Source organism: Solanum pennellii, chromosome 3, assembly GCF_001406875.1.
Source record: "Solanum pennellii chromosome 3, SPENNV200".
Lineage (NCBI taxonomy): Eukaryota > Viridiplantae > Streptophyta > Magnoliopsida > Solanales > Solanaceae > Solanum > Solanum pennellii.
Window position 1 is genome coordinate 69,640,930 of NC_028639.1, and position 26,251 is coordinate 69,667,180.

Sequence of the window (26,251 nt, forward strand, 5' to 3'; positions counted from 1 at the left end):
GATGGACAACCCCACCCACCCACCCTCTCCGTTAGGGGGGAGGCTATTGGTCAAGAAACCACTAGTCTGAAGTGTCATGACTTTGAATCCTGGTTGAGTTGGCATTCAATACTTCTTTCTTTTCTATGTGGAGAAAGCTAAATAATGATTACCATTTGATGGGAAGTTGACCTTACACAATCTGTAATCTGTATAATTAATTGGATAGCTAGGTCTTCTTCTAAAGTAACATCCTCAAGACGCCTCAAGACGCAAACAAAACTTAGGTATCCAAAATATAACCCTTCGTCTATGCCAACACCAATTTGTTATACTTTTGATACCATTTTTAAGAGCAGGAATGATCTCAAAAAAATGCGAAGGAACAAACAAAGTTTAGGGAGTCCAAGATTATAACCACATGTTAAACAAGGGCAGTGCATGAGTTCCATTAATATCAAGCAGCAAGCACTTTATGACAAAGAGAATGAGCTTTATGCTGATATGTACATTCATCAACTAGGAACATTCTAGCTAACAGCCAAACACTCATCCCTGCACTCCTTCCCAACATTTCAGCTGGATTGGAGGGGAAAACAGGTGACAAGGAGATAGGCATAGCCAATTAAAACAAAATCCATATAATTTTACCTCAAAACGGAGCGATTCTACTTGGATAGGACTGTTTGTTACAAGTATTTCTCCATTTACTTCTACTGCAGAGGATGCAGCTTTTCCCTACATTCTCAAATCACGAGTAGCATAGTAAGTGTGAGTCCATACAGCCCTCCAAAATACAAGAAAGAGGGTAGGGTTGTAGGCACAGAAATAAAGCTTAGAAGTATGATTAATTTTTCAACGGAAAAGGGTTGCAAAATGCCCTTGAACTAAGTGAAATTGAACAAAACTAACTTCCGTTAATAATTTGGTCTAAAAATCTACGATAGGGGCATTTTTGTTCAATTTCACATAGTTCAAGTTTCAAGGGCATTTTGACCCTTTTCCGATTTTTCAATGATATAAGAACAGAAATCTAGGTAATACCTTGTCTTGTAAGTCCTGTTCTTTAGCTTCATGAACATCTGTACAATGTGAAGAACTAAAGTCATCATCCGAAACTTTAGCTCTGCAACAAGATTCTTCATGCCCTATGGTGGAAGTAGTGGGCTTCCCATAATCAAGACAAGCAAAAGAAGGCCAGATCAAGCAAAATCAGAAACAAGAAGCATGTCGAATAAACCAAAAAACTAGATTGGTCACATAAAAATGTAATTGAAGCTCCGACAGAGCATGCAATTTTTGGATTGATTCTCTAATATCACTTAAAATCATAAGCTAAACCTAAGTGGAGTAAATTTTAAAAATCTTTTCCAACCAAATAAAAAAGAGCTGGTGAAATCATGGGCTAAAAAATGAAGCGAGTGTGAAGGAAGATGTTCTAGGGCATTGGGGGCTTTAAATGTAGTATAGACATAATGTGGCACCTGCCCGATGCAATACCTACCATATTGTGGAGGTCTGATTTCGGTGAGATTGAGCTAGTTCCGTCCTGTTTATCATCAATCCTGTAGGTATCACAATGAGCTTCAAAAGGATCTAAATCTAGATGAACACCTTGAACTTCAGCTACAGTTGTTTTTTCTCCTACAACTTCACCATTTCCAGCATTCTCAGTTGTTAAATGCTCACTCATCTTTTCGCTGACATCCAATTCCTCAAGATGAGAAATATCATTAACCTATTTGCCAGACCAAGCTTACCGTCAACAAAAAATCATATATTCATACCAAACGACAAAAGTCAAGGACAAAGTTATGCTAATAAAGTCAAACAGGAGGTAACAGACCTTACTGTCGGTTTTTAAGAGAAATACAGCAAACAATAATGTCAAGAGTTACACAAGATAGTTGTCAGTTGCATATACCATTTAAGGCTAAAATAAGGGTACCAAAGAACACATCATTAAGGGCAACCTTAAAGGGGACTAGACTATGACCAAATACCTATAGAGGATATGTAATCTCCACGGATTAATAAATCTACAATGCAAGTTAAACCCGACCGCACGATTATCAACATAAACCTTACTCAGGAACCAGAAATAGTAAAGAAGAACCACCACGCTAACATTCAGGAATCGGATGACATTTTAATTTAATTGGTTTATAAAAGTCTGTCTAGACAGCCTAACTGCACAACCCAATGGGGAGCACACGCACAATAGATTCAGAAATTCACCACTCACTACCAAAATTGGAAGATTTGATTAGCTTCTATTTTTCAAACCATTTTAACTTATTGTTTGATCAAAGTTTGTATTATTGTTCCACTACAACAACTTTAACTTTCAATCGCAAATTACCTAGTTTACCAGAATGTGATTTGATCTTTAATCTATCTAAGAAGCACAAACGATAGAAAATTCATATGATATTCTTAAGGAGACCTGAGTCTTCATGATAGTTTTTCCTTAGTGAGATGTTATATCAAAGTAAATTATCATCATAGGACTTCAATTTTACTTCAGACTTCTAATGTAATAAACAGCAAAAACATTAGTCAAGTTATGTCATATTCGAAATGAGTAGAATCAATATTATCTTCTACTAAAATTGTAGGCCTTTTAATTGAAGCAAAGAAATCGCATGGATTTAGCATTCGCAAGGCTCAACTTAAATAGAAAAATTTATAATTGCAAAGAACCATGCAATGTGCAAAAATGAATGAGTACTCCAATAATACCTCTATTGCCTGTAAAGCATCATACTTCCCATCCATTGTAGATGAAACTTGACGCAAACTTGTATTAAGTTTTTGCCATCGAAGCTCATCTGAAGTATCCTGGAAAGAAGGTATTAAGTAAAATTAGCAAAAAATAATTTCCCAAGTGAACCTCTTACATTAATGCGTAATATATATTAAATACAAAGTCACCTTTGCAATGAAAATATATACATTTACTCCCTTGGTTTGCCCTTGTCTATGAGCTCTGCATTCGGCCTACAAATGTTTAGACTGCATATAAGCATCAAACAATCAGACAAGAACTAATTCTTTTAACATTTAGAAGATGTTGCAGAAATTTGGACAGGCCAGTGAATGGGACACTGAATGAGTGAATGTTGACATTGATAATGGAGAATAGTTGGTACCCAAAGCATATAACCACCAGCAAGGAAAATTGAAACCAAGCAAGAAGCCTATGTTAGGAACACTCACTAATGACAAAAGTGTAATATTAGTACACTTCAGCTTCCAATCTACGCTGAAAATTTTAAGGGCTACCTTTCCAAGGATTACCATGTTAACCTCGGCAATATAAAAGCTTATGATCTGGCTTCATTAATGTGCAGGAGCACTGTGTATTCATGCTTGAGAACAGCCTATGTTAGTCAGAACCGCTTAGTGAAATTCAAGTTTTATCAGTAGTATTCTATTGCCATTGGTGCTGGCACCTCACACATATTTGTACAATTTTATTAAAAATCATCTCCCAGTTAGACAAGTGTGCAGCACAAAGTAAAGTAAGAGATTCAATGGATGTTACAAAATCATAGATCAGTTCATTCACAGTGACACCATTGAATAGAGCGAGAGCAAACAAAAAAAGAGTAAGAAGTAGATTAGACTTTTTTTTTTGTGATAATGGTAACTAGAAGTAGATTAGACTTCTAAGTTAATCATTTTCTTCACTGATACAACACGTTGATCAGGGTTTAACGAATTCACCTGTTGCATGTGAGCTGGTTTCGTTGGCAACTCCAAGAACACGACATGTTGTGCTGATGTTAAGTTAAGTCCAGATCCCCCTGAGAGTATTCCAACAAGCGCAATCTTAACCTGGTTATCAAAATCAGAACAAGTCAGCAAAATTGTCTTCCTTTCAACTGCATAAGGACATCCAAATTAATGGAAGAACCAGAGAACCATCAACACAAAAATAGAAAAGGAAGAAAATGATCTATATCCAATGAAATCTATTTCATTCATGAAATTGTAAAAGCTGCTTAAGTCTAAAATTAGTGTTACATGTGCAGGCAAAGGAATTTGTTTGGACTGCCTCGTGACAAGTACTTATGTATGCCAAATTATCTGGAGAAGGATTTATGAACCTCATTTGCTGATTGGAATGATTGAATAGCCAACTGTCTATCACCATGCAATGCATTTGCATCAATGCGAATATAATCAATAGCTTTCTGACAAAGAAACTCCTACACAAGAGACGACAATGATGGGAACGAGTCAAACCAAGAGATGTTTAATGACTTTGTTAATACAGCAAAAAGAAGTGTGCAATTTTTCCATGAATGTGGTGACTATTTTAACATGTATTACAAGGGATTCACCTGTACACCATCAAGAACTATATGGTGATGAGCAAATATTATCATTTTATGACAACTGTGGCTTGCTTCCATCATTTCTTCACCACCCAATTCAGTAATGATTGGATGTATAGAGAGCCACTCATAGAATCCTGGCAACTTTGCAATGCCAAGCGCTTCGTCATAGAGCTCTCTTAAAGATATAGAACAGCTAGTATCATCTGACAAGACAAAAAGAGGAGCAAGTATGTTAAAAACATTTCAACAAATACAAACCTCAAGGAAATTCCTCTGTAAGGTAAATAATTTTATTGATATTGGGGAAATCACCGTACATAAGCAATATACTAAAAAGTAGAAAGCCAACATTAAACATGGTTCATTGCAAAAGTCATGCAATCATCTATACGAACCAGGAACTCAAAGGTGCATCAATAGCAAATCCGAAACAAAAGACTATTCCTCAGATGCAAATATTATTATTCTTCAGACTACCTACATAAAGAGCTAGGGGTAAAACATTACATGCTGAAGTGTCCTTTAACCATGTAGTACTAATCCATGAATCACACTCAAAAGCTTGTCAAAATAGCCTGACCTTTTCATTCCTTTGCCTGTTGCAAATAGTGCTGCAATTCCTTGAGAAATTAAGGTCTTGATAATTACTTTACGGTCAAAAGGTATAGGTACAGAGTGTGATGTCTCATCTTGACATTCTTCCAGGTGTATTTCCTCCACTTTGAAAATCCACATCAGTATCAATTAGTTTAGCACTACCATAATTTGCCCTTAAATTCACAAAAAGAACCTAATTATGTTACTTTTCATTTTCTTATTTGTTTATTGTTCTTTTTGGATATGATTCAAAAGTGACCTATGCATGTAATTCTTGTACCATTGGTGCTTTACAAATAAAACTTGACCTTATCGGAAAAGTGGCCTATGTATCCACATTTTAGCTTTGGTGACAAATTGTGTTTCATTCTTTAGTCTTCCCCATTTTAAAGAAACAAACAGATCCATGAAAAGTAGAGCTACCAGCAGTTTTAGTCCCTGAATTATTGGTAGAATTTTAATTTATTCCTTGTGATATTTGACTTAACACATTAAATCTTCAATTATTTAAAATGTGCATTTTCAATCCATTTGCTTGTGAGTAGTGAATATCCACAAATTTCTAGAATTATTAACCATCCAACTATTTGATTACCCACTGTCATGACAGTCCAACTATAATATATTCCTAATATCACAAGGACCACCAAAATCAGAATTTACCAGTAATTGAGGGACCAAAGACAATATTATCCTTAAAAAGTAATATTGACTATCGCTATTTTCTACAAAACATAACAACTGGGAAAATGGATGAAAGCAAACAAGGAATAGCACCAAACAACAGAATCTAGTCCGAAAAATCTATGGACATTTTAAAACATACCATCAACTCTTTCAGGACTTTCCCCTTGCACATCTTCAGCAACAAACTTCAAATTTTCAAAAGCTTTTTCTACATCTTTAGCACACAACTCATCACTGGTTACACCTTCAGCCTCTTTAGCACCACTGTTCCCAGATGTTCTGCCTTTCAACAAGTCAATGGTAGCCACCGCCTGAGAAATATCTGATTTTTTTAAAGTCAAACTAATAATTTGGCGTCGCAAGGGGGGTAATTGCAACAGCACATGCTCCTTCAAACGGCGTATCTGGATAATATAGCAAAAGGAAAATAAGAGCTAAATCTTCAACATCTGGAGGGAAAAAAGTAGAGCATGAAACAAAAGAAATAACAGTGCAGCATTTATAATTCTAATAATGCAGTTTATCTAACTAGATGCTCATTATCTCAGCGGAAAACACTCTGTAATAAGATAGCAAGAGCTTCAGTACATGATTCCATGCTACTCCACTCCATGAAAAAATAACGACCTGGCTCACTATCTCGAGAGTCAAAACGCAATTCCTCAACTGCAACCTTCTCAATTACTACTTATTTAAAGTCTAATATATATGTCAGAAAGTACATCATGTATAGTATGTTACAGAAAATAAACTATATGTGTAAGTTGAGACAAAAAATTAATCAATAGGTTACTTGTTGGAGGGAGGGGACATATATTGAGAATTTTAGCAACAACATACCCAGTGTAATCCCAAAACTGGGACCTAGGGAGGGTATAGTGTATGTAGACCTAACCCCTAGTCCCCTACCTCGTAGAGATAGAGAAAGGCTATATACAATAGGCCCTCAGCTTAAATAAAGCCTTTCCAAACAGTTTTAAAAAGGGGATACAGATATGGGAATTACGAGAATTTTAAGGTACAATTAAATTTGGTAATTGTATTGGTTGTCTTAGCAAAAGCTGATCCTGATTTATTGGAAAATCTGATTACAAAATATGGGCTTTATCAATTAAAAGTGCAATTGAGCGGATTTGGTTTCAGAATGAAGATATATAAGCTTATCTGGCTCATCATTAAATATCGAACTCCAATGTACAAGCAATCTTCTGTCTGTCGAAATGAAATAGTGGATAGTAAACCAACCAACAGCAACATGACATCAGTGATTTGACACCATGGTACTTACTGAAGTAGCTGAGAGTTGGATAATGAGGACAAAAAACGTACATCATGAAATATACTATGAGTTGAAGCCACAAGGAGCTACAAGGTCATACCATAACAGTTTGCTTCAGTAACACATTTAACTCTTCCAAGCGAACCCCCTTTGAGAAATCCTGCGAGAACCAAACCATGAACATTTTCCAGCAGGATGGCCTCTCATTCAATATGTGAAGGAACAAGAATCACCTGAAAAACCTTCCCTTGGCAGCCATGAACAAGTCTAACGTTGCAGTAAGTCTTTGCAAAGTCATATTTAGTCTTTCCAAGTAAACCGGGCCTAGATAAAAGAAGCATGAGAAGAGAATTAATGGCTATTAAAAAATAAAATACTAATGACCATTTAAGATCAACAGAGTAAAAGGTACTCCAAGAAAATGGAGAAAAAAGGAACTCACCATACGATGTTTATCTGATGAAAGATGTCATAAGGTCTGCGAGCATTTAGGAAATCAAGAAACAAGTATCAGAATGCAATTGATACATGAAAAAATTGACATAACAGAAAAACTAAATGTACACTAGCAAGTTGAGACTGCCTTTAAAGGATAACTGAACTTCAAAAACCATGCATCAGAAGAAGTATCAATACATGCTACAACCTTGACAAAGATGGAGTCCCGGATAATAGAATTAAATGCTTGGCCTTCGCCGCAACATCAAGAACAGTTGTTATCTGTCAAACAACAAAAGAGAGCTTATGCTTGTCCAGTAAAATAATAATATGTATTTTTTATGACAGAAATCACAAGGACTAGTGGAACGCGTTCAAGACTCAGTGAATAACAGGTCTGCCCCTCTACCCTTCTCTACTGTAAATCCACACATCACGTGGTGCGGTCTCACCACTAGACCAAAGTCCTGGAGGCTATTGCATATGTACAGTAACTAATCATAAAAATGAGGCTCTCCTTTGGACATGCACTGTATTTCAAAGATTTGAATTAATGTTTGGTACTCAGTTTGATCCATTATTTCACTTTCAACTTTAAATGGGGACTTAGCAGTTTGAGGAACCAGTTTGAGGAATTTTTCAGGTGAAATAACCGTTTTCACTCACTAAACTTGAACTATTTTTCCTAGTGAAATTAATGTTCAAGCACTATTGAGAGAAACACTTTTTTCAATTTCAATCCAAAGTTTCAATGTCATGAATCATACCTCATAAAATCAAGGAACAGTTATTGAAGAGAAAGCACACGCCTTCTTTAATCAAGATTTTCCTTTCTCTCAAAAGTTCGCTTTACCTATATTCTTCTCTAACCTCCATGAACTATTATTTTTTGGCAAATGTATTATCTGACAGAGAACCAAGATGACAAGTCACAGACTTCCACCCATACTTGACATGGACACTCTATCTACTTAGTATTTAGTCGGAAGGTTCCTAATGCCACTAATCAAATGTTTAACATTTTTCACCTCAACCATCACTTGGTATTATCCCAATCAGTAAACAGTTAAACAAAAGTTAAAAATTAATATTGAAGTAAACACTTTGACTAGTTACTTAGAAAACAACTTGACCTTAGTCATCTAAAGATTCTCTAATTTTTTCTCAGAAAGAGCTTTGTACCTCTTCATTTTCACTTGCTTTCTTTGTGCAATGCAAATTATGTGATTCATCTACAACCAAGGTGGCCCATTCTTGTTCCAGCATGCTCTTCCTCAAACGACGAAGCATAGTAAATGATGTCACCACAACTCTTGGACATTTAGGTAAACGTGCAGGGTTATCTTGGTGACCAAAAACTAGATGAAAAAATGAAAACATAAAAGTGAATGACAGACCTAAAGCAGAAAACAAGAAAAAGTCTATAAGGACTGCCAAGTTAGTCATGCTAGCTCTAGATTAATGAAATTCATACATTTCGATAAATTCTAAACCAAGGAAACCAACAGTATATTTGTTGTTTTGTTTATATCGAACTCAAATATACTTAATAGCATGCAGCTGTTTTCCATTAGACTTGATATAAAGGACCCCATAGAAACAAGGGGGAGAAATTGATTATACAAGGACGACAAAGAAAAAGTTTTTTCAATCCAATTATATTAATGATAAAAAGATTATCTTCTACGATTTCTTTAGGGTGAGATCAACAAGTGATTTATTTGTTTTACACAGGAAGAGGTCTGTCACTTCATACCTTGCAGTAAATTTTGCCATAATTAGTTATTCATGCATAATACAGAGTCTGATCAAGGGTTCAGTGTTTCAGTAATAGTCCCAAGAAGTTTACCCTTCATTAAAAGTTTAAAACCATTCAAAGACGAAAGTTCTTCAAAGAAGGATGAGATCAGAACTCATATTCTCCTCATGAAAGTAAAAAGTAGGTTAACTAATTGGATAACACAATCAGTTTAATTTTTGCCTAACTGAACTTGACTTAGAAGGAAAAATACAAGATAAATGAGAAATAAATGTTAATCACACAAATGCAGTCGTAGTTAATGAACCCTAAAAATGATATGCTGAAACACCAATGTTGACAGTACCTATTTCAGGATCATTAAATCAACATATACATGACAACAGCTTTATGATAAAAAGACCATATAACTATGACTTCACTATGCTTCATCTCTAGGCATCACTATTCAAAAAGAAAAAGAGGGAGATAAAGGAAAGCAATGTTATTGGCGGTGGACAATCTTGAAAACAGTACCCAGATGAATATCAGAAGGTAAACAAGGAAGCCAGCGCTCCAGTTCTTCAGCCCATGGATATCTCAAAATAGCTGGGCAAACAATGAGCATAGGACCTTCATCCATGAAAGAACTTGCAATGGTGATGGCCTGAATACAAAATTTTAGTTAATATTAGAGAAAAATTATTTGCATAAAATGTAAGCTCTAAAAAAAGGTATAGAATTTAGGATAATATTTGATTTTCAGAAAAAAAACATTTTGAGGCAAAAACTCGCATGGAGACACGCGCACACATTAAGACACATATAAAAAAAGAAAAAGAATTATAGAATCAACACCAATATAGACGATTGAGTTCATTGACCTCCACAAAACACCTGACTACTGTTGCACCCCAACCCCAGTCTTTGGTGCCAAGAGCTCCAAGGAAGAATTTACCGCATACCAGAAGTCTTCATCTTTAGTATCAGCCTAAAGCCATACTTAAGCGTTCCTATAAACTTCCAATTTAAGAGCATAAAACTTTTTTCCTTCATCTTTGTGATATTCAGTTTAGTGCAACTTCTACCAAATATTCCAGTCAAATCAAGCCAACTCAAGTATCAGAACTTGAACAAACTATCTTAACAATGTAGTTTCTCATCAAGTACTTGAATGGAGAAAAATCTAGCCTACAATGAGTTAAATACAGTGAAGTGCACTTACCGACAAAGATTGGCCATCTTTCTAAACAGCTATTTACCTCAAACATACATCAACAGGAAGAAGATCCATATAAACTATTCACAGCGTTCTAAACAAGCGCATGATAGACTACATGGGCGCAAGATGTAGGGTGAAGCCAAGCTAAAATAGCAGGATTCTCAATCTGCTACTACTAAAATATTCAGCTATCTGTTCCAGCAACAATACCTGGAGAGTTTTCCCTAGTCCCATTTCATCTGCAATGAGACATCGACCACCCCTTCTCAATCCGAATCGAACACCCTCAAGCTGAAAAGGATGAAGTGTATCCAACAGTCTTTTAGGAAGTTTACTGATCAACTCATCAACCTTCTCATCGGGAAGATGCTCCGGCCTACAAGGTATCCATCGACCTGCAGCTAAGGAATTAGAAAGTCTCTCAACTACATTGAATGTTCCCCAAGGGATCTCTTCACATTCAATGCTTTTAGAGCTCTTTAGAGACCTCAGAACTGCTTCATAGTCTCTAAGTTGATAGACACAAGCCTTTCCCCCAGAAGTTGTTTGAGTGCAATGCAACACCGACACCTGATCAGAAAAAATAACATGGTTGAGTTCTTGAATTAATATCTTGGCAACCAAGTAACTAAAACAGTGACTGCCAAAAGATAAAAGGTACAGTTACCCGTAAAATTACTTAATCCATCATTTACTTGATCTACGACACAGAAGCATTGGATTAAATTCCCTCCTACTGAAATTTGCCAATGCTTTCAATTGCCAAAAATCTCATCCTCTTATCCATTAACTTAAGGAGTAAATATACATCTAAGACCACAAAAGATTAAATGTTGAAATACATTAGATGTCAAATGAACAGAAGAAGAAAAAAATCAACTTAAGCATACAAATTATTGAAATTCTTGAGGACATAGAAACTAACCTAGACTAAATTCTATCCGTTGAAATTCTTGCAACCCAACATATGATTTCTCACTACTATAATCCCCAATGAAGACATACATGTATAGAATAAACTAAGATACTATCTTGAGAAACCCCAATGAAGACATATTTGTATAGACTAAAACTAACCTACAATCTTGATAAAAGTCTTACACATGAGATTCTTGCAACCCAACATACAAGTTCTTGAAATTCTTGCGGACATAAAAATTCTATCAGTTAAAATTCTTGCAACACAACATATGATTTCATGCTACTATAATCGTCAATGAAGACATACGTGTATAGACTAAACTAAGATATGATCTTGAGAAACCCCAATGAAGACAAATTTTGTATAGACTAAAACTAACACACTATCTTGATAAAAGTTCGTACACATGAGATTCTTGCAACCCAACATAAAAATTCTATCTGTTGAAATTCTTGCAACACAACATATGATTTCAGACTACTATAATCCCCAACGAGGACATACATGTATAGACTAAACTAAGATACTATCTTGAGAAACCCCAATGAAGACAAATTTGTATAGACTACAACTAACATACTATCTTGATAAAAGTTCTTACACGTGAGATTCTTGCACCAACATAAGGTCTTGAAACTCTTGTGGACATAAAAAATTCCATCAGTTAAAATTCTTGCAACCCAACATATGATTAAAGACTACTATAATCCCCAATGAAGACATACATGTATAGACTAAACTTAAACTAATATACTATCTTGAGAAACCCCAATGAAGACAAATTTGTATAGACTAAAACTAACATACTATCTTGCTAAAAGTTCTTACACATGAGATTCTTGCAATGCAACATACAAGTTCTTGAAACTCTTGCGGACATACAAATTCTATAAGCTGCAACCCAACATATGATTTCACACAATTAAAACTAACATACTGTCTTGAAAAAAATTCTTACACATGAGAGGCAATCTCTGAGTTTCTCTAAACAATTCTTTTCACCCGGATAAATAAACCCTTGCAGGGGCACGGGAGTGACACAGAACGAGTCCGGCGAGCAGATTTCAAGCCTGGCCTTAAATCTTTGGGGTGGAGGACTAGGGGTGCAGGGTTTAGGAGGTGGGTTAACAACGGGAGCGGGTGTTTGAGGCTTATGAAAGTAAACATTACCGGAGAGCTTTCTGCATTTGAAAAGCTTCCAAGAATTGTTATTGGGTTCAGAAATTCGGTCTTTGCGCTTCGCCAAAGCAGCAAGACGATTGGCTTCGGCACGATTTCTTTGCTCTTCAGTGATTTCTTCTTCTTCTTCTCCATTCTTCATTTTCTTCAATGGATGAGAGGAATTAGTGAAAACTATGGGGTTTTATAAAGGAAGGTGAAAGCCGCGCGACGGCATTATTGTTTCTTGATTTGAACCGCGTCGCGTGGGTTTTGTGCTACTTTTTAAATTTGTCAATCGTATTCTATTTAGATATTTAAGTTAAATAGAGTATTAAGCTATTTTAATTAAATTTTTTCAATTGAAATTCGTTTAATCCCATTTATCATATCATATATTATTATAAATGGAAAACTTCTAACCTTAAAGTTAAATTACCATTTTACCCTTATTTTATCTCTAAAATAAATTAATATTAATATCTATTTAATTAATCAAATATTAAGTAAAAGTTATATTTAAATTCATGCATCAAATAAGATCTTAATGCATCATATATTCATGTACTAATTAAATGTAGATAATGAAGAGTCTAATAACCTTTCAACTTTAATTTGTAAGATAAGTGGGGGTAATGAAGAGTTTATCAAACACACTTACATCACATTATATATATTCCTTGTTTTATTCAAGTTTGTAATCATCTTGCATACTACAGTAGGTTAGTCTATGTCCCTTGTAAGATTTTCATTACCAATTTGTAATTATAAGAATTCTTACTATTTTATTTATTTGTGTTCTTTATAATTTCATGCATATTCATCTTCTTTTTGTTGAGAAATATGTAAATTATGATAGTTACAAGATGANTGCATCTCTTTTCATGATGATCATATCTTCATCGTATCATATATTATTATAAGTGGGAAGCTCCAAACCCTCAAAGTTGAATTACCATTTTATCTTTATTTTATCTCTAAAATAAATTAATATTAATATCTATTTGATTAATTAAATATTAAATAAAATTTATATTTAAATTCATGCATCAAATAAGATCTTAATGCATCATATATTCATGTACTAATTAAATGTATGAAGAGTCTAATAACCTTTCAATTTTAATTTGTAAGATAAGTGGGGGTAAGTGAAGAGTCTATCAAACATTCTCACACTACATTATTTATATTCCTTGTGTTATTCAAGTTTGTAATCATCTTGCATTCTACAGTATGTTAGTCTACATCCCTTCTAAAATTTTCATTACCAGTTTGTAATTATAAGAATTCTTACTATTTTATTTATTTGTATTCTTTAAAATTTCATGCATATTCATCTTCTTTTTGTTGAGAAATATGTAAATTATGATAGTTACAAGATGAATATACTCCAATATGAAGTTGTAAGTAAATATTTATTTTTCATATCTCCATCGTTTTGAGTTTTTAAATATAACTTCGTAGTTGATTACTGTATTTTTATATTCAACCTTTCTTCTATTTTTAGGATATATATAGTAAAGCTAATCACATTTTCTATTTATCATTAATTATTTTGAGGGTAAACATGTTAAATCTCATAGAATAATAATTATGTCTTTTTCATTGTTTGGTAATCATTTATCTTTTTAAATCAACATATTTGTACTTTTTCCTTTTTATATGTAATCTCAAATGTTTAAAAAATTTATGTACTTAATTGTTATAGAGAGGTACAAAATAAGTGCAAAAGTAAAAATAAAATAAAAAATAATGTATAATAAAAAAATGACTAAATGATACATTGAATAATATTGTTTNGACTAAATGATACATTTAATAATATTATTTTAGAATTAATTAGCATAAAAATATTTTTGTCTATATATTTTAATGTGATGTCTTCTTTTATGGATGTCATGTCTTTATTTACTTTTTTTTTTTCTTTTGAAATTGTAATTTTTTCTATAAATTTGATGGTATACCGCTCAAACATTTTATAATATTTTTCTTTATACGTATCTTTTTTTATAGACAAATTCTTTTTTGATTATTAAAACTTTAGTTTAGTAATTAAAATATATTAATTCCTCTGATAAAATAAAATGTTTATTTTTCATGAAGTATTTCATATATCAAACCTCCAATATCTAACACAAAAATTTCATGTTATATTTTGTGCAGAGTTATATATATATCGTTATGTTAAACTTACATATGAAAGGACTTAGATTTGAACTTAGCTATATAAACTAAAATTTTCTAATATCAATTAGGGGACAAACGTGCGATGCACGTTCCGAGAACTAGTATTATTATAAGTGGGAATAAAAAAGTTGAAAGTTAAAATACCAAAATAACCCTATATAGTTGAGTTACTACAATAATACCATTATATTATTATTATTGATTATTATTATTATTATTATTATTAAATACTAATTTAAGTTTCATGACAGAAAACTTTTTACATACCACTAAAATGTTACTATAATAATTTAAAGTGCATTTATAAGTATTCCTTTTGTCATTATCATTGAGTTGTATTAACAATTTTTCTTCTTAATTGCTGAATTTTGAGCACTTAAAATAATTACCGTTTTAGATTAAAAAAACTTAAACATTAAAGCATATGAAGAGAGAGGTTTAAGCATATGGAGAGATTCATACAATATCAATATTTAATTGAAGAGAATACATGGTTAGATGTCACAATTTATTATTTTTCACTTTTTAATGACTTTAATTGCTAAACTTTTTAGCTTCTACGATTAAATACATTCATTCACAACCTTTCATATACACATTTTCTCTCTTTATAAGTTAAATAAAAAAATATTAGTCCATTACAATTTATATTTTCACATTTTATAGTTCTTATGTAATCTTTTATTCAATATGATCATTTTTTTTCTTATTGATATATTGCTTTGTTTAATTAACTTCTTTCATTTGTATCGAAATATAGTGTTAGATATTTGACAATCTTGACAAATCATATAATTGAAGTAGTAATCTTTTTTTTTTACCAATAAATATAGTGTATCCCACATGATTAAAATAAAAAGGTTTTATCAATACAATCAGAAATTTTTAAAATTCTATTGATCTTTGCAGGTTGCAACCTTATTTGAATGTTTTACCAGAAACATCATTTTTACCCTTTAAAAATTGTATAATGCATATTATTCAAAAATAATTATATCATTTGAAATGTTTGGTATTAAATAACATGAAATACACGTGCAACGTACGTGTTCGAGAACTAGTCTATTATATATATAAGTTAATCACATAGAAACCTCAATGATTAAATCTCATGCTCATCGATTAATATTTCTAACTTTAATTATGGTGAATTAAAATCATCAAAAGTCTATTAAAATAATTAATTATGGATATGCATAGTCATGAAATGGATTTTGGCTTATATTACAATGACATATTTGTGTTACTATATACCTTGCTCCTTAATCAAAGATTTCAGGTTCGAGTTTCTCGAAATGGAATCGCTTTTATTAAATAATTGTTTTACTTCATGAGATTTTCCAACGCGAATTCGGATTTAGTCTGACTCTAATGTAGGTATTGAACACCAGAGGAGAAATTTAAAATAAGGAACAGATGACTTGTACCCAAATAAGAAACTATATATTTACAAGCGGATACTTTCATACCATTGTTTTTAACTACTAATGCATATATATACACACTCTATTGGTATCAATGAACACTTAAATATTGTACAACTACTAATGCATAAATGAAAACTCTACTTAATTACTCTTTGATACCATTAGAGTATATATATATATACACACACTCTAGTGTTAAGAATGAAGTAGTTGTGATTCCGTGAATAAAATAAAGACGGGTATATAATTTGGATCGTGAATCCAATCAGGATAAAATATATTAAGTTAAGATAAATTTAAGTAAATACTTTATCTAATGGTCCAATTTGTATCATTTACAAAAATAAAATTACAAAACAAGCCTATCTTTTTACAGATATGTAAAAACGAGAACAAATATTAAATAACATGAGCCCAATAAATTTCTTGGTTTGGAGCCCAATTTCAAATGGGCTGAACCCAAAGAACGGGACGGTTTTGATAGGCTTCAACTTTAATTTCATAAACAGGAATTATTGCAGTTTTAGCCATTTTTACCTAATACTACAACAACTCCCCTGTCACTGATCAATATCGTCAGATACATGTAATCTCAGGAGATTCTAAGGCTGTGACAAGTGAAATTATAAAATCTGCAAACAGTTTTATTATTATGCTTCCATCGGACACGCGATTATCGATCGTTGGCATTTGTTTGGTTGAATTGTTAACTACATCCAATGCTCTTAACTTGTCATTCTCAGTTGATAGAATGTGTATTCTAATGAGGGATGCAAGAGTCCACATCTAGTCTCATTTTTTGTCTATTCACGACCCCTGTAACAAGTCTAAGTCAAACAAAATGTTGGATATTTTACGAATTTAGACACTTCTTTTTTGTATAATAAGATCCAACACAAAATTCCAAAATGGTAGATGGACAAAAATGGTATAGTAAATTTGAATTTGCTTCTCAAGAAGTAACCGTAGCAAGTCCAATAATCTTATTTGGTGATGGATACTTTCATTATTCTTTCGAGACGAAGACAAAAAAAATTGAACTATCTTTAACCGTTTTAGGTTTTTAGATCATAATTTTATTGGAATTTTTGTTAATTACGTGATTTATGAAACGAGTTAAACAAGTATAGTTGGTGAATTACTGCATGTATTGGTTTGAGTTGACATTAATGTAGGCCCTATTGAAAATGCTAATTAGCTCATGATGCAATTTCATAAGCAACAATAACAATATATTCAGTGTAGTTTCACAAAAGTGATTAGGAAACCCTTAGAAAATGTGATTGATGAGTGATGCTGGTTTTAAGATGATGAGAAAGAAATGAAAGCCCATTTCGAGTTGATTTTCCCCAGCTTGCCCGGGAAATGCACAAGTACCCCCTAGAATATGATTGAAATTTCAGAGACACACTTTAATTAAATTAGTAAATTAAGGTTCTATTACCCCTGATTTTTTTTTTTTTATAATTTTATACATCTTTTGTTTTACGTGGCACACTCCATGACTCCATGCAATTGAGGTGCGTAGGGACATATTTGGACAGGGACGGACCCACATGGTGTCCGCCGGGTGCTCGAGCACCCATTAACTTCGTTACGAAATATATATATATATATCTATGTAGAAATTGATAGGTATTTGTATAAAATTAACATAGAGCATCTAATGAATAAATCATATAGTTGGCCCAATGGTTCTAGGATGGGTACTTAAGACTCTTTTAATATGCTCGCATCTCATTGTTAACACATATTTTTTATAGTTTCACTTCAGAGCACCCACAACCTTAAAATCCTAGATCCGCCACTGTATTTTGATGTTATGTAAGTCAAAAAAGTTGTAAATAATTACACAAAAAAAAAGTTCATATGTCTCTAAAATTTCGATCATAGCCTAGGTCCCAAGAATCTTTCTCGTACCAATCCAAGAAACATGACTGTAAAGACTTAGAAAATGTGAAAACAAAAAAAATTAATTACGAAGTGCCCACCATAATACCCTTTACAAGACGAAATCTAAGTACACGCACAAAATTGTTGAAATATTCAATCTTGTATAGAAAAACATTATAAAATTTATCCGTTCAGACGATACTTATATGTGATGCATGAACATGTTGTAGTAGGGACAGGGGACCAACCTAAGTAGGCAGGATTCATAACTATGAAATTATCAGCCAACCTTGCACTTGATCACAAAATGTTGCCAATTTACTTGACAAGTTTTAGCCACAAGGATGGATATCATGGATGCTACTTAATTTTTACAGAGTGTCTCTGTTTCTTCCTGGTGTCCAAGCTGGCAAATTACACGTTTCTATCTGCGAAGTTTGGTGATTAGAGTTACTCGATATTTATACTGGGGTACAAAGTACATATCAGATAAATTGTGCACAAGCTAGCTCGGACGTGTAGCACAATTGTATTGGCAAAAAAGTTGTGAGTTTTATATGCTGAGATTTTTACATCCTTTGGAAATCAGCAAAGAGAGTGACAAGGCATAACTATTAGTCTACTCCCTCCGTTTAAAAAAAAATAATCTAGTTTGACTTGGAACGGAATTTAATAAAAGAAAGAAGACTTTTTAATCTTGTGGTTCTAAATTAAAGTATATCAGATGTACCAAAATGCCCTTTTAATCTTGTGGTTTTAAACATGCCACGTGAAAAATTAAAGTTATAGTGCTTCCAAAAAAGGAAAGGGATCATTCTTTTTTAAACAAACTAAAAAGAAAATAGTAAAAAAAAATTTTAAACGAAGAGAATATTAGATATATAATCGTCACAAAATCCTTTTTTTTTTCAAAGTAGTCCCTAAAATAAAAATAATCACACTATGGAGTGTTTTTCCGTATATGTATTTTTTTTAAAAAAAAAACTATTTGACATGAATTCAAATTTGTCAAAGATCCTAATATAAATATCGTGTACAAAATTCTAAAAAAATTAATTGAAAAATGGGGTCTCCAATATTTTGGGACCTAAAACCCATGCTTTAGTTGCTTCACCCCCTTGTAGCCGGCCATGTATTGGACCTAAGTATGGGATGGACATGACATATAAATGATTGAAGCTTCAGTAAAATATACCACAGTCAACTTATTTGGATATATATTTTTTGGTCACTGGTCAAATCAGCCAAAATCCACGGCCAATGTATTCGTTTCAATTTATTTATCTTATTTTGATACTAAAATGTATCAAAATGTCTTTTAATTTTGTGATATTAAGCATATCAGATGAAAAGTTGACATCAAACGTGTAAGAGTTGGTGTTTCAATTAATTTTGAAAGAAATTAAAATCACATGTTAAAAGTTTTAAAAAATACAAAACACATGACTGTGAATGGCAACATTTATTTTTATTTTATTTATACATTATAAGTTTACTCGTGGAAGAGATTAACAATCTCAAAAAACATATTAGCGTGCCTCTAAACCAAACAAATTTTATTTTGGATTACTTTGTATTTTTGTCATTCTTGTTCCAACAAAACGAACTTTAAAGAAAACTTGGGTCCCCCCCAACCACCATAGCTCTTCAACAAAAATAGTTTTCCATCTATATATATATTGTTTCTCTCGTGGAAGTTTAAGGCCATTTAACTTTAACATATCAAAGTACTTTCATTATCTACTTGCTGCAGTAAGAATTCAACAAATGCAATAGCACTTATGAAATCTATTTATGTTGGTGCATAACGCGATCAGATTTGATTGCATTATACACCAACTTGATTTTTAACCCAAAAGTCATACTTATAAAAAAAATAAAGTTGAGCGACTTTCTGTTAGAAAAATCAGTGATATTATTTCTGATTAAGGGCATCTATCAAATTTTAAGGCCCCATTCTAGCAGGTTGTTGTTCAACATTAAATTCGATGGCTCCCGCCCTCTAAAAGCTTGTGGTGGAGGAATAGTATTAGCACTATATATGTAGGTCCAAAAACACTGAAACACTAGAAATGTAAATGCATTGAGTGCTTGTAACCCCACCTAACATCAACAAATCTTAATTGGAATGAAGGTAAGAAGAAATCACATATATGAAGAGATATCCATTTGAAATCCAGGCTTTCTTGCTGTGTCACATGTTGTGTGTTTCAGTATATAATTGGTCATTTGAATGCGACGATTCAAAAAGGGGACCAGAAAGCAATAAGAATAATTAATTTTTAGTATATAAAACTGAGAAGAAGCAGAGAGTTCAACATTCGGGAACAGAGAAAAAGAATAGATTACTCAATAATAATATTAATCATCATGAGTCATTGTACGGTACCAACTTGGAATCCAAGTTATCAAAGACAAGAACATGTCGTAGAAGCCGAAGAAGCTAACAAATATCCTCACCTACATAACCAGCAGATTCAAATTAATCATCTTTTGCCCATGTATGACTCTTTTCTTGAATCACGTTTGTTCTGCTTTTCTTATCGTGATCAATATAAGAGCGAACTGCCCTTTTTACTGGTTTGATACGTGTGTTATATAGTCCATTTCAAAGTTTTCTACTTTATTTAATTTGAACTTATTCTCTTCTTAAAATATTACGAGCAATTCCTGATGATGGTGATTTTGTATGCTTAATTTTATCGAAAAATTTCAGGTCTAGTAAGTGTGAAGAAGTTGCAGAGCTGACATGGGAAAAAGGGCAGTTAGGAATGCATGGACTAGGGGGGATCCTTTCCATTTCACAAGCAAAACAGACACTGGGAAGAACCGGCGATACATTAGACTCCATCGTGCATCAAGCCACACATCACGCGAAGAATCAGACTTCAATACATCAAAATTATGACCAAAATGAAGATCAGGATCTGAAAACTGGGGTGCTGTATAGTGGAGGAAAATGGGGCGAGAGTTCACAACAAATGGCGCCTCCTCGAGCAACAGTGTTGGCAAAAAAGAGGATGAGACCATCAGAATCTGACCCTCAATATGGTGGAGCTGAAGATCATGAGTATGCAGAAGGTAGCGCGTGTGCAAGTGCCAGCGCTACCTTCTATAGGGAGAATGATACCACCATGGTTACATGGCCTTCCTTTGACGAGTCTTCGCGTAGCATCAAGTCTAAAACCACTTGTGATGAGGATTCTGCTTGTCATGGTGGTGGCTCGGTAAGTTTATTCTTTCTTCAAACAGATTTAAACTAGTGTTATAACTACGTATACGCCCCCATATACGAAAGAACACATGATACATCAGTTAAAGATTTTGTCTTTCATATAGAAAATAAGACTAAACTAGCTATATGTCTAGAAAATATGTCATGTTGAATTGATTTTAGCAGGAAAACAAGGAGGAAGAACATGAAACAAAAAGGTCTAACTCATCAAGACGTAGCCGAGCAGCAGCTGTTCATAACCAGTCAGAGCGGGTACAATTTGCAAAAAAAATTTTATTTTCTTTATATATATCGATATGTGGTAATCCCTTTAGTAAAAGTCCTGGCTCTGACACTACTACCTAGCTAGTGGAGTAGTTACTAATATCATGTGTTGTACTGTTTTATTATTTGGTACAGAGACGTCGAGATAGAATTAACCAAAGGATGAAAGCTCTACAGAGATTGGTACCAAATGCAAGTAAGGTGTGTTTTATCAACGTTGAAACATAACAAAAATAATCAACTTTCCCCTAAATGAACATTCATTCATCATGCACAAGATCAGATACAACAGTTACGAGCCTACGATTAATGCTGAAATTTTGCAGACAGATAAAGCATCAATGCTTGATGAAGTGATAGATTACTTAAAGCAGCTACAAGCACAAGTTCAATTGATGAGTAGTACTCCAAGAAACATGGCACCACAAATGATGATGCCTCTTGGAATGCATCAACATATTCAAATGTCGTTACTAGCAAGAATGGGCGTTGGCGTTGGTCTTGGCATGGGTATGGGAATGTTTGACATGACTGCTTTAGCTCGCGCTGCTGCTGCTGCCGCTGCCTCTGCCACAACTCATCCAAATCAAATGACTACAGCTCCCATCAATATTCCATTCACCCCATCAGGAGCCTTCGCGCTGCCTGCAGCCCCGGCTAATTCTGTTAGCCCTGCCAGTGCCACCACTAGTGCTACCACCAATTCCATTCCTTTTACTAACCCCTATAGTGCTTTTCTACCTCAAGTAAGCAATTTATGTTTGTTTCAAATTAGAGTTTAACTTCTATACACTAGTATGTCAATTAAAACGTATAGAGTAAAAAATAAGACAGACAATCTGTTATAACACGTTTAGCGTAAAAAATCTTTACATGTTAATTTACTAGTACGATACTTTTGTTTTAATTTTTTTTTTCTTGGTTACAACGATGAACAGTCGATGGACATGGAGTTCTTCAACAACATGGCAGCTTTGTATCGGCAGCAATTAGCTACTCAATCTACACAGATAACAGGCAGCAAGTTGAACCAGGAAAACCAGACAGAATAGAAACTGAAAGTTTTTTTTTTTTTTTTTTTTTAAATAATTTTATATACTTATATATTGTTTTCTCTACATATATCCAAGAATTGCACATATAAGATGAAAATATGTATATTGCTCCTCAAATGTATGAATATACTAGAACATATTTTATATTGAGGAAATTATGACTCCCCCGTTTCAATTTATGTGACACTTTTCAGATTTTAAAATTCACACAAATCTATCTTTGACGTTGATATTTTTATATATCTTTTAAGTATTTTGAATTGTCAATTATTGTTACTTATAGTTATCAAATCCATTGAGACAATTAGATTTGATATACTCAAACAAATAGGTAAATGAGAATTCTAATACTAGTAAGTAAACTATAAATAAAAAGAAATAAATGTTTCGGAAATTAATACTATGCCGACAAAGTTTATAGTTGAAATTAATTTGTTAAGTGAGAAAATCTTAAATGAGTTTGGTGAAGGTCAGTTTCAACCAAAACATCAACACATTCCTCCCCTCCCTTGTGCATTATTTTACTGAGCGTTTAGTTTAGTGTGTAGTTTAAAAATAATAATAAAATAATAATTAAGATAAAATATAAGATTATTTTATTTATTTTTTCTTTTTTTGGTTTTTTACACTTGATTATTTCGAAATCGGCGTAGCTAGGGCAGGTCTGAATGGAAGTTCTTCCTATCAAATAATAATTTGTGTTTGGTTATGGATGTATATATATTTATTAGTTTTGAAATGATTTATATCAAAATGATTGTCTCAATTAATATGATATTTTTATCTATCTCATCATGCGTTTGAAATGACCTTTGAATCACGTATACTAAACGAATCTTCACAATTTTGAATAACCAGAAGAGTTTCTCCACGACTCCTCGACCTTTTTTTCTTTTTGCAAATTTAAATAATGAAAACGTTACTTTTGATTGACTAGTTTATTGACAATTTACCCATTTAACTCGAGTTGTCAACTATACATCCTTTAAAAGATATTTTAAAAGACTTGTACTTTTCCTATTCCAATATAATGATATATGTGTTTCACTATCTATATTGGGATATATGTTCTATCAAATAGTAATATTTGCTCACATAATGTGTTTACATTAAGAAGTTTATAAAAAATATGTGTATATATTAAGTTTAGTATTTCGTTATTAACACTTGAATTCATCGTTATAAAATTCAAAATTCATAAGATTAAAATTACGATTTCGCCACTCTAAACATAATACTTTCACTGTTCATATAATTATTTATTTTTCAAATCACTTTAATGCTTAATAGTATTATAATATAAGATATTCACATCAATTATTTTTTTAAGAGACGTGCAAAATTCAAAATGAACAAGCACAAATGAATGAAGAGAGTACGTAATTTTGCATTAGCATCTTCAACTTGATATACGTAGGACGAAATGAGCATGGTATTTAATTTTGAGAACGAGATTTGAGACTTTTGAATTATGTCAGGGTAATTAAAATAAGTCAAAATCAAACCATATGAAGATTTTTTTTTCAATTTTCCACTTCAGTATTGAATCGTAAAATACTAGTACAGAAGATTTATAAATTTTTTTCGTAGGAGAATAAGATTTATAAACCAACACGATCCATGTCATCTACATTGAAACGAAATGATAAATTCGCTTTGTTCACAATTTAGATATCCTAAAGGAGATGCCATATTTTCTGTAAACCCTAACCTTAACCTATATATAAAATATATTATCGGTGAATATTTGTTTCAACTGTAATAGTATTAAGTAAAAAGATAAAAAGAAAATAAAATAATAAAAAGGAGGACCAGAGGTGTTGATCCTGATTTTAATTACAAAGATTTTTTGTGGGTTCTACGTACAGGAAGCAACCTTGTCATGATGACTTGATATGACTATCTCGAAATGAGAAATGGTGATGAATTAAATTCAAGAAATGAAGGAGGGGATCATGACTCCGACCTCGGCTACTTGGTCCCTCGTGAGCCTTGCCATAGACAGAATGTTGATATTACTTAACAATCGTCCTCCCAGCACCTGCCTCATGCAGAATGTTGCTCTTGAGACTCGAACCCACGAATCCCCCTCACAAAACCTACCTCATGCAAAATGTTGCTCTTGGGAATCGAATTCACGAATCCCCCTCTCAACACCTGCCTCATGTAGAATATACAAATCTACCTCCCAACAGCTGCCTCATGCAAAAATCGGATCCACAACCTTGACTCTGATACCACTTGTTAGGATCAAACGCTTATCATCATGACAAAAGTCATAGCTGATAGCAAAGATACAATTTTATTTCTTAACGAAGTCCACCAAACAAGGGTCATGTTCGATCATAACTCCAACCCGGACCATCCAACCCCTCGTGGGCCTTGTCATAGGCAGGATATATGTTGACATTGCTCAACAGTAAATTAATTGAAACGCATAAAAGCTGACATGAACATCACGATCATAAAAGAAATTAAAAAAACAAATGATCACGAACTTGGAGTTGAGGCCATTGTTAAATTTGGACCATTTGCATCTTTGTCAACAGTCTGGACCTAATTATATTATTAATTAATACAAATGATTGAATTGTATTTTGAAGGAAAATTCTATCCTTATTGAGAGCGACTCATCTCTGTAATGTTTTAATTAACATTCCATGCCACGAATAATTGCACGATTCATCTTGTTCAAATTTTAGATTTTTTTTCTAAAAGGCTTCATGTCATATTTTTTTTTTCCTTCTATGGTTATTACAAATAAGTCATTTATTTTTAAGAAAGTTATTTAGTTTTTATCTAATCTCTTCAAAAGTCATCTTATTAATATTTTGTCAACAAAATATGACATATTCACATTTTTTTAATGTAATTAACGAGTTATTATAAAGTGAGCAAGTTATCCTAAAATACTCACTAGAGAGTGCTCATCCGAATAAAAAAGATTGTCACATATATTGTGGATTTCTCTGAAATTTAAAAAAAATATATAAAAAACATGATTTATTTAGTTTAAATAGATCTTCTTTTTCTTAGTCCATGTGAAAGTAAACCAAAATTTGACCTGACTCAATCCAAATCTATAACCCTATTCACTTAGACTCGACCCCACATCATTGTCCCTCCAATTTCTTTTTATAATTAGTTGATAATAAAAGTTATATTTGTGTAATCAAAAGGTTACGAGTCTAAAATTTTGAAATTAAAACAATCTTTTACTCAATTTAAGGTGAAAATGTGTACATTATGCACAGAGAAAACTATCTTTTAATTTTTTCATGCTTGGTTAACCTTTTTTGTTTTTTCATGCTTGGTTGCTAAATAGTTTTGAAAAAAGTTTTTTCTTAAAGAAAAATAACTTTCCAAATGTGAGTAAGGAGGAAAAATTACTTTAAGTGACATTTTAAGCTTCTGCCTCACCATCTTTGGCATTTTTCTACATATTAATATAAATGTTTTTGTTGTAGTTTTTTTTTTTATTTACTCACTAAAGATCAAAAAACTATTTTTTAAAAACTATTTTTCATTAAAAAAACGTTTTGTAAATTTAGTGACCCAAACTATCTCTATATATATTGGAGGATCAATGGGGCTGGGCCAGGTTCAAATGAATAGCGTTAATATAATTTCGTATGATGAATTAATTTTGGGAAGTATATAAAATGTTATGTCATATATTGTATTGTCAAAATATTAATAAGATTACTTTTGAAAAGATATGTCCCAAGTTTGATCTTATATATTAAAACAATGCAAAACAATAACAACATGATTTTATTAAATAATTATTTTTAGTAAGGTGATCTTATGGATTACTATCACCT

The 26,251-nt window shown here is 32.6% G+C and overlaps 2 protein-coding genes across 3 annotated transcripts in view; one reads left to right on the forward strand and one right to left on the reverse strand.

The window, feature by feature from the left end:
- Nucleotides 1-12,620, reverse strand: part of LOC107015331 (DNA annealing helicase and endonuclease ZRANB3) — a 17,198-nt gene extending 4,578 nt beyond the window's left edge. The window contains exons 1-17 of the mRNA XM_015215572.2: nt 12,167-12,620; nt 10,497-10,856; nt 9,602-9,731; nt 8,509-8,684; nt 7,535-7,608; nt 7,331-7,366; nt 7,122-7,212; nt 6,989-7,048; nt 5,749-6,013; nt 4,329-4,528; nt 4,092-4,193; nt 3,709-3,819; nt 2,914-2,979; nt 2,722-2,820; nt 1,484-1,717; nt 1,024-1,146; nt 631-717 (exon numbers count right to left, since the gene is read on the reverse strand). Of these exons, the coding sequence (XP_015071058.1) occupies nt 631-717; nt 1,024-1,146; nt 1,484-1,717; nt 2,722-2,820; nt 2,914-2,979; nt 3,709-3,819; nt 4,092-4,193; nt 4,329-4,528; nt 5,749-6,013; nt 6,989-7,048; nt 7,122-7,212; nt 7,331-7,366; nt 7,535-7,608; nt 8,509-8,684; nt 9,602-9,731; nt 10,497-10,856; nt 12,167-12,529 (2,577 nt within the window). The 5' untranslated portion in view covers nt 12,530-12,620. The remainder of the gene's footprint in view (nt 1-630; nt 718-1,023; nt 1,147-1,483; nt 1,718-2,721; nt 2,821-2,913; nt 2,980-3,708; nt 3,820-4,091; nt 4,194-4,328; nt 4,529-5,748; nt 6,014-6,988; nt 7,049-7,121; nt 7,213-7,330; nt 7,367-7,534; nt 7,609-8,508; nt 8,685-9,601; nt 9,732-10,496; nt 10,857-12,166) is intronic.
- A 7,357-nt stretch (nt 12,621-19,977) lies between these two features.
- On the forward strand, nt 19,978-22,571 carry LOC107012773 (transcription factor UNE10). 2 transcript variants are annotated; one of them, XM_015212696.2, is made up of 6 exons: nt 19,978-20,374; nt 20,590-21,100; nt 21,274-21,360; nt 21,508-21,573; nt 21,699-22,118; nt 22,311-22,571. In XM_015212696.2, the coding sequence occupies exons 1-6, from the start codon at nt 20,244-20,246 to the stop codon at nt 22,422-22,424; spliced, it is 1,329 nt and encodes a 442-aa protein (XP_015068182.1). In that variant the 5' UTR covers nt 19,978-20,243; the 3' UTR covers nt 22,425-22,571. The 2 variants fall into 2 exon arrangements, with proteins under 2 accessions (XP_015068182.1, XP_027771072.1); XM_027915271.1 differs by having other exon boundaries at nt 20,351-20,462.
- The last annotated feature ends 3,680 nt before the right edge of the window (nt 22,572-26,251 follow it).

What these genes read in the sequence shown, in the direction of transcription:
- LOC107012773 (XM_015212696.2), top strand. Translation starts at nt 20,244, where the DNA reads ATGAGTCATTGTACGGTACCAACTTGGAATCCAAGTTATCAAAGACAA. An exon ending in CTTGTCATGGTGGTGGCTCG is followed by an intron (nt 21,101 to 21,273) that starts GTAAGTTTATTC and finishes TGATTTTAGCAG; the next exon opens with GAAAACAAGGAGGAAGAACA. An exon ending in TTCATAACCAGTCAGAGCGG is followed by an intron (nt 21,361 to 21,507) that starts GTACAATTTGCA and finishes TATTTGGTACAG; the next exon opens with AGACGTCGAGATAGAATTAA.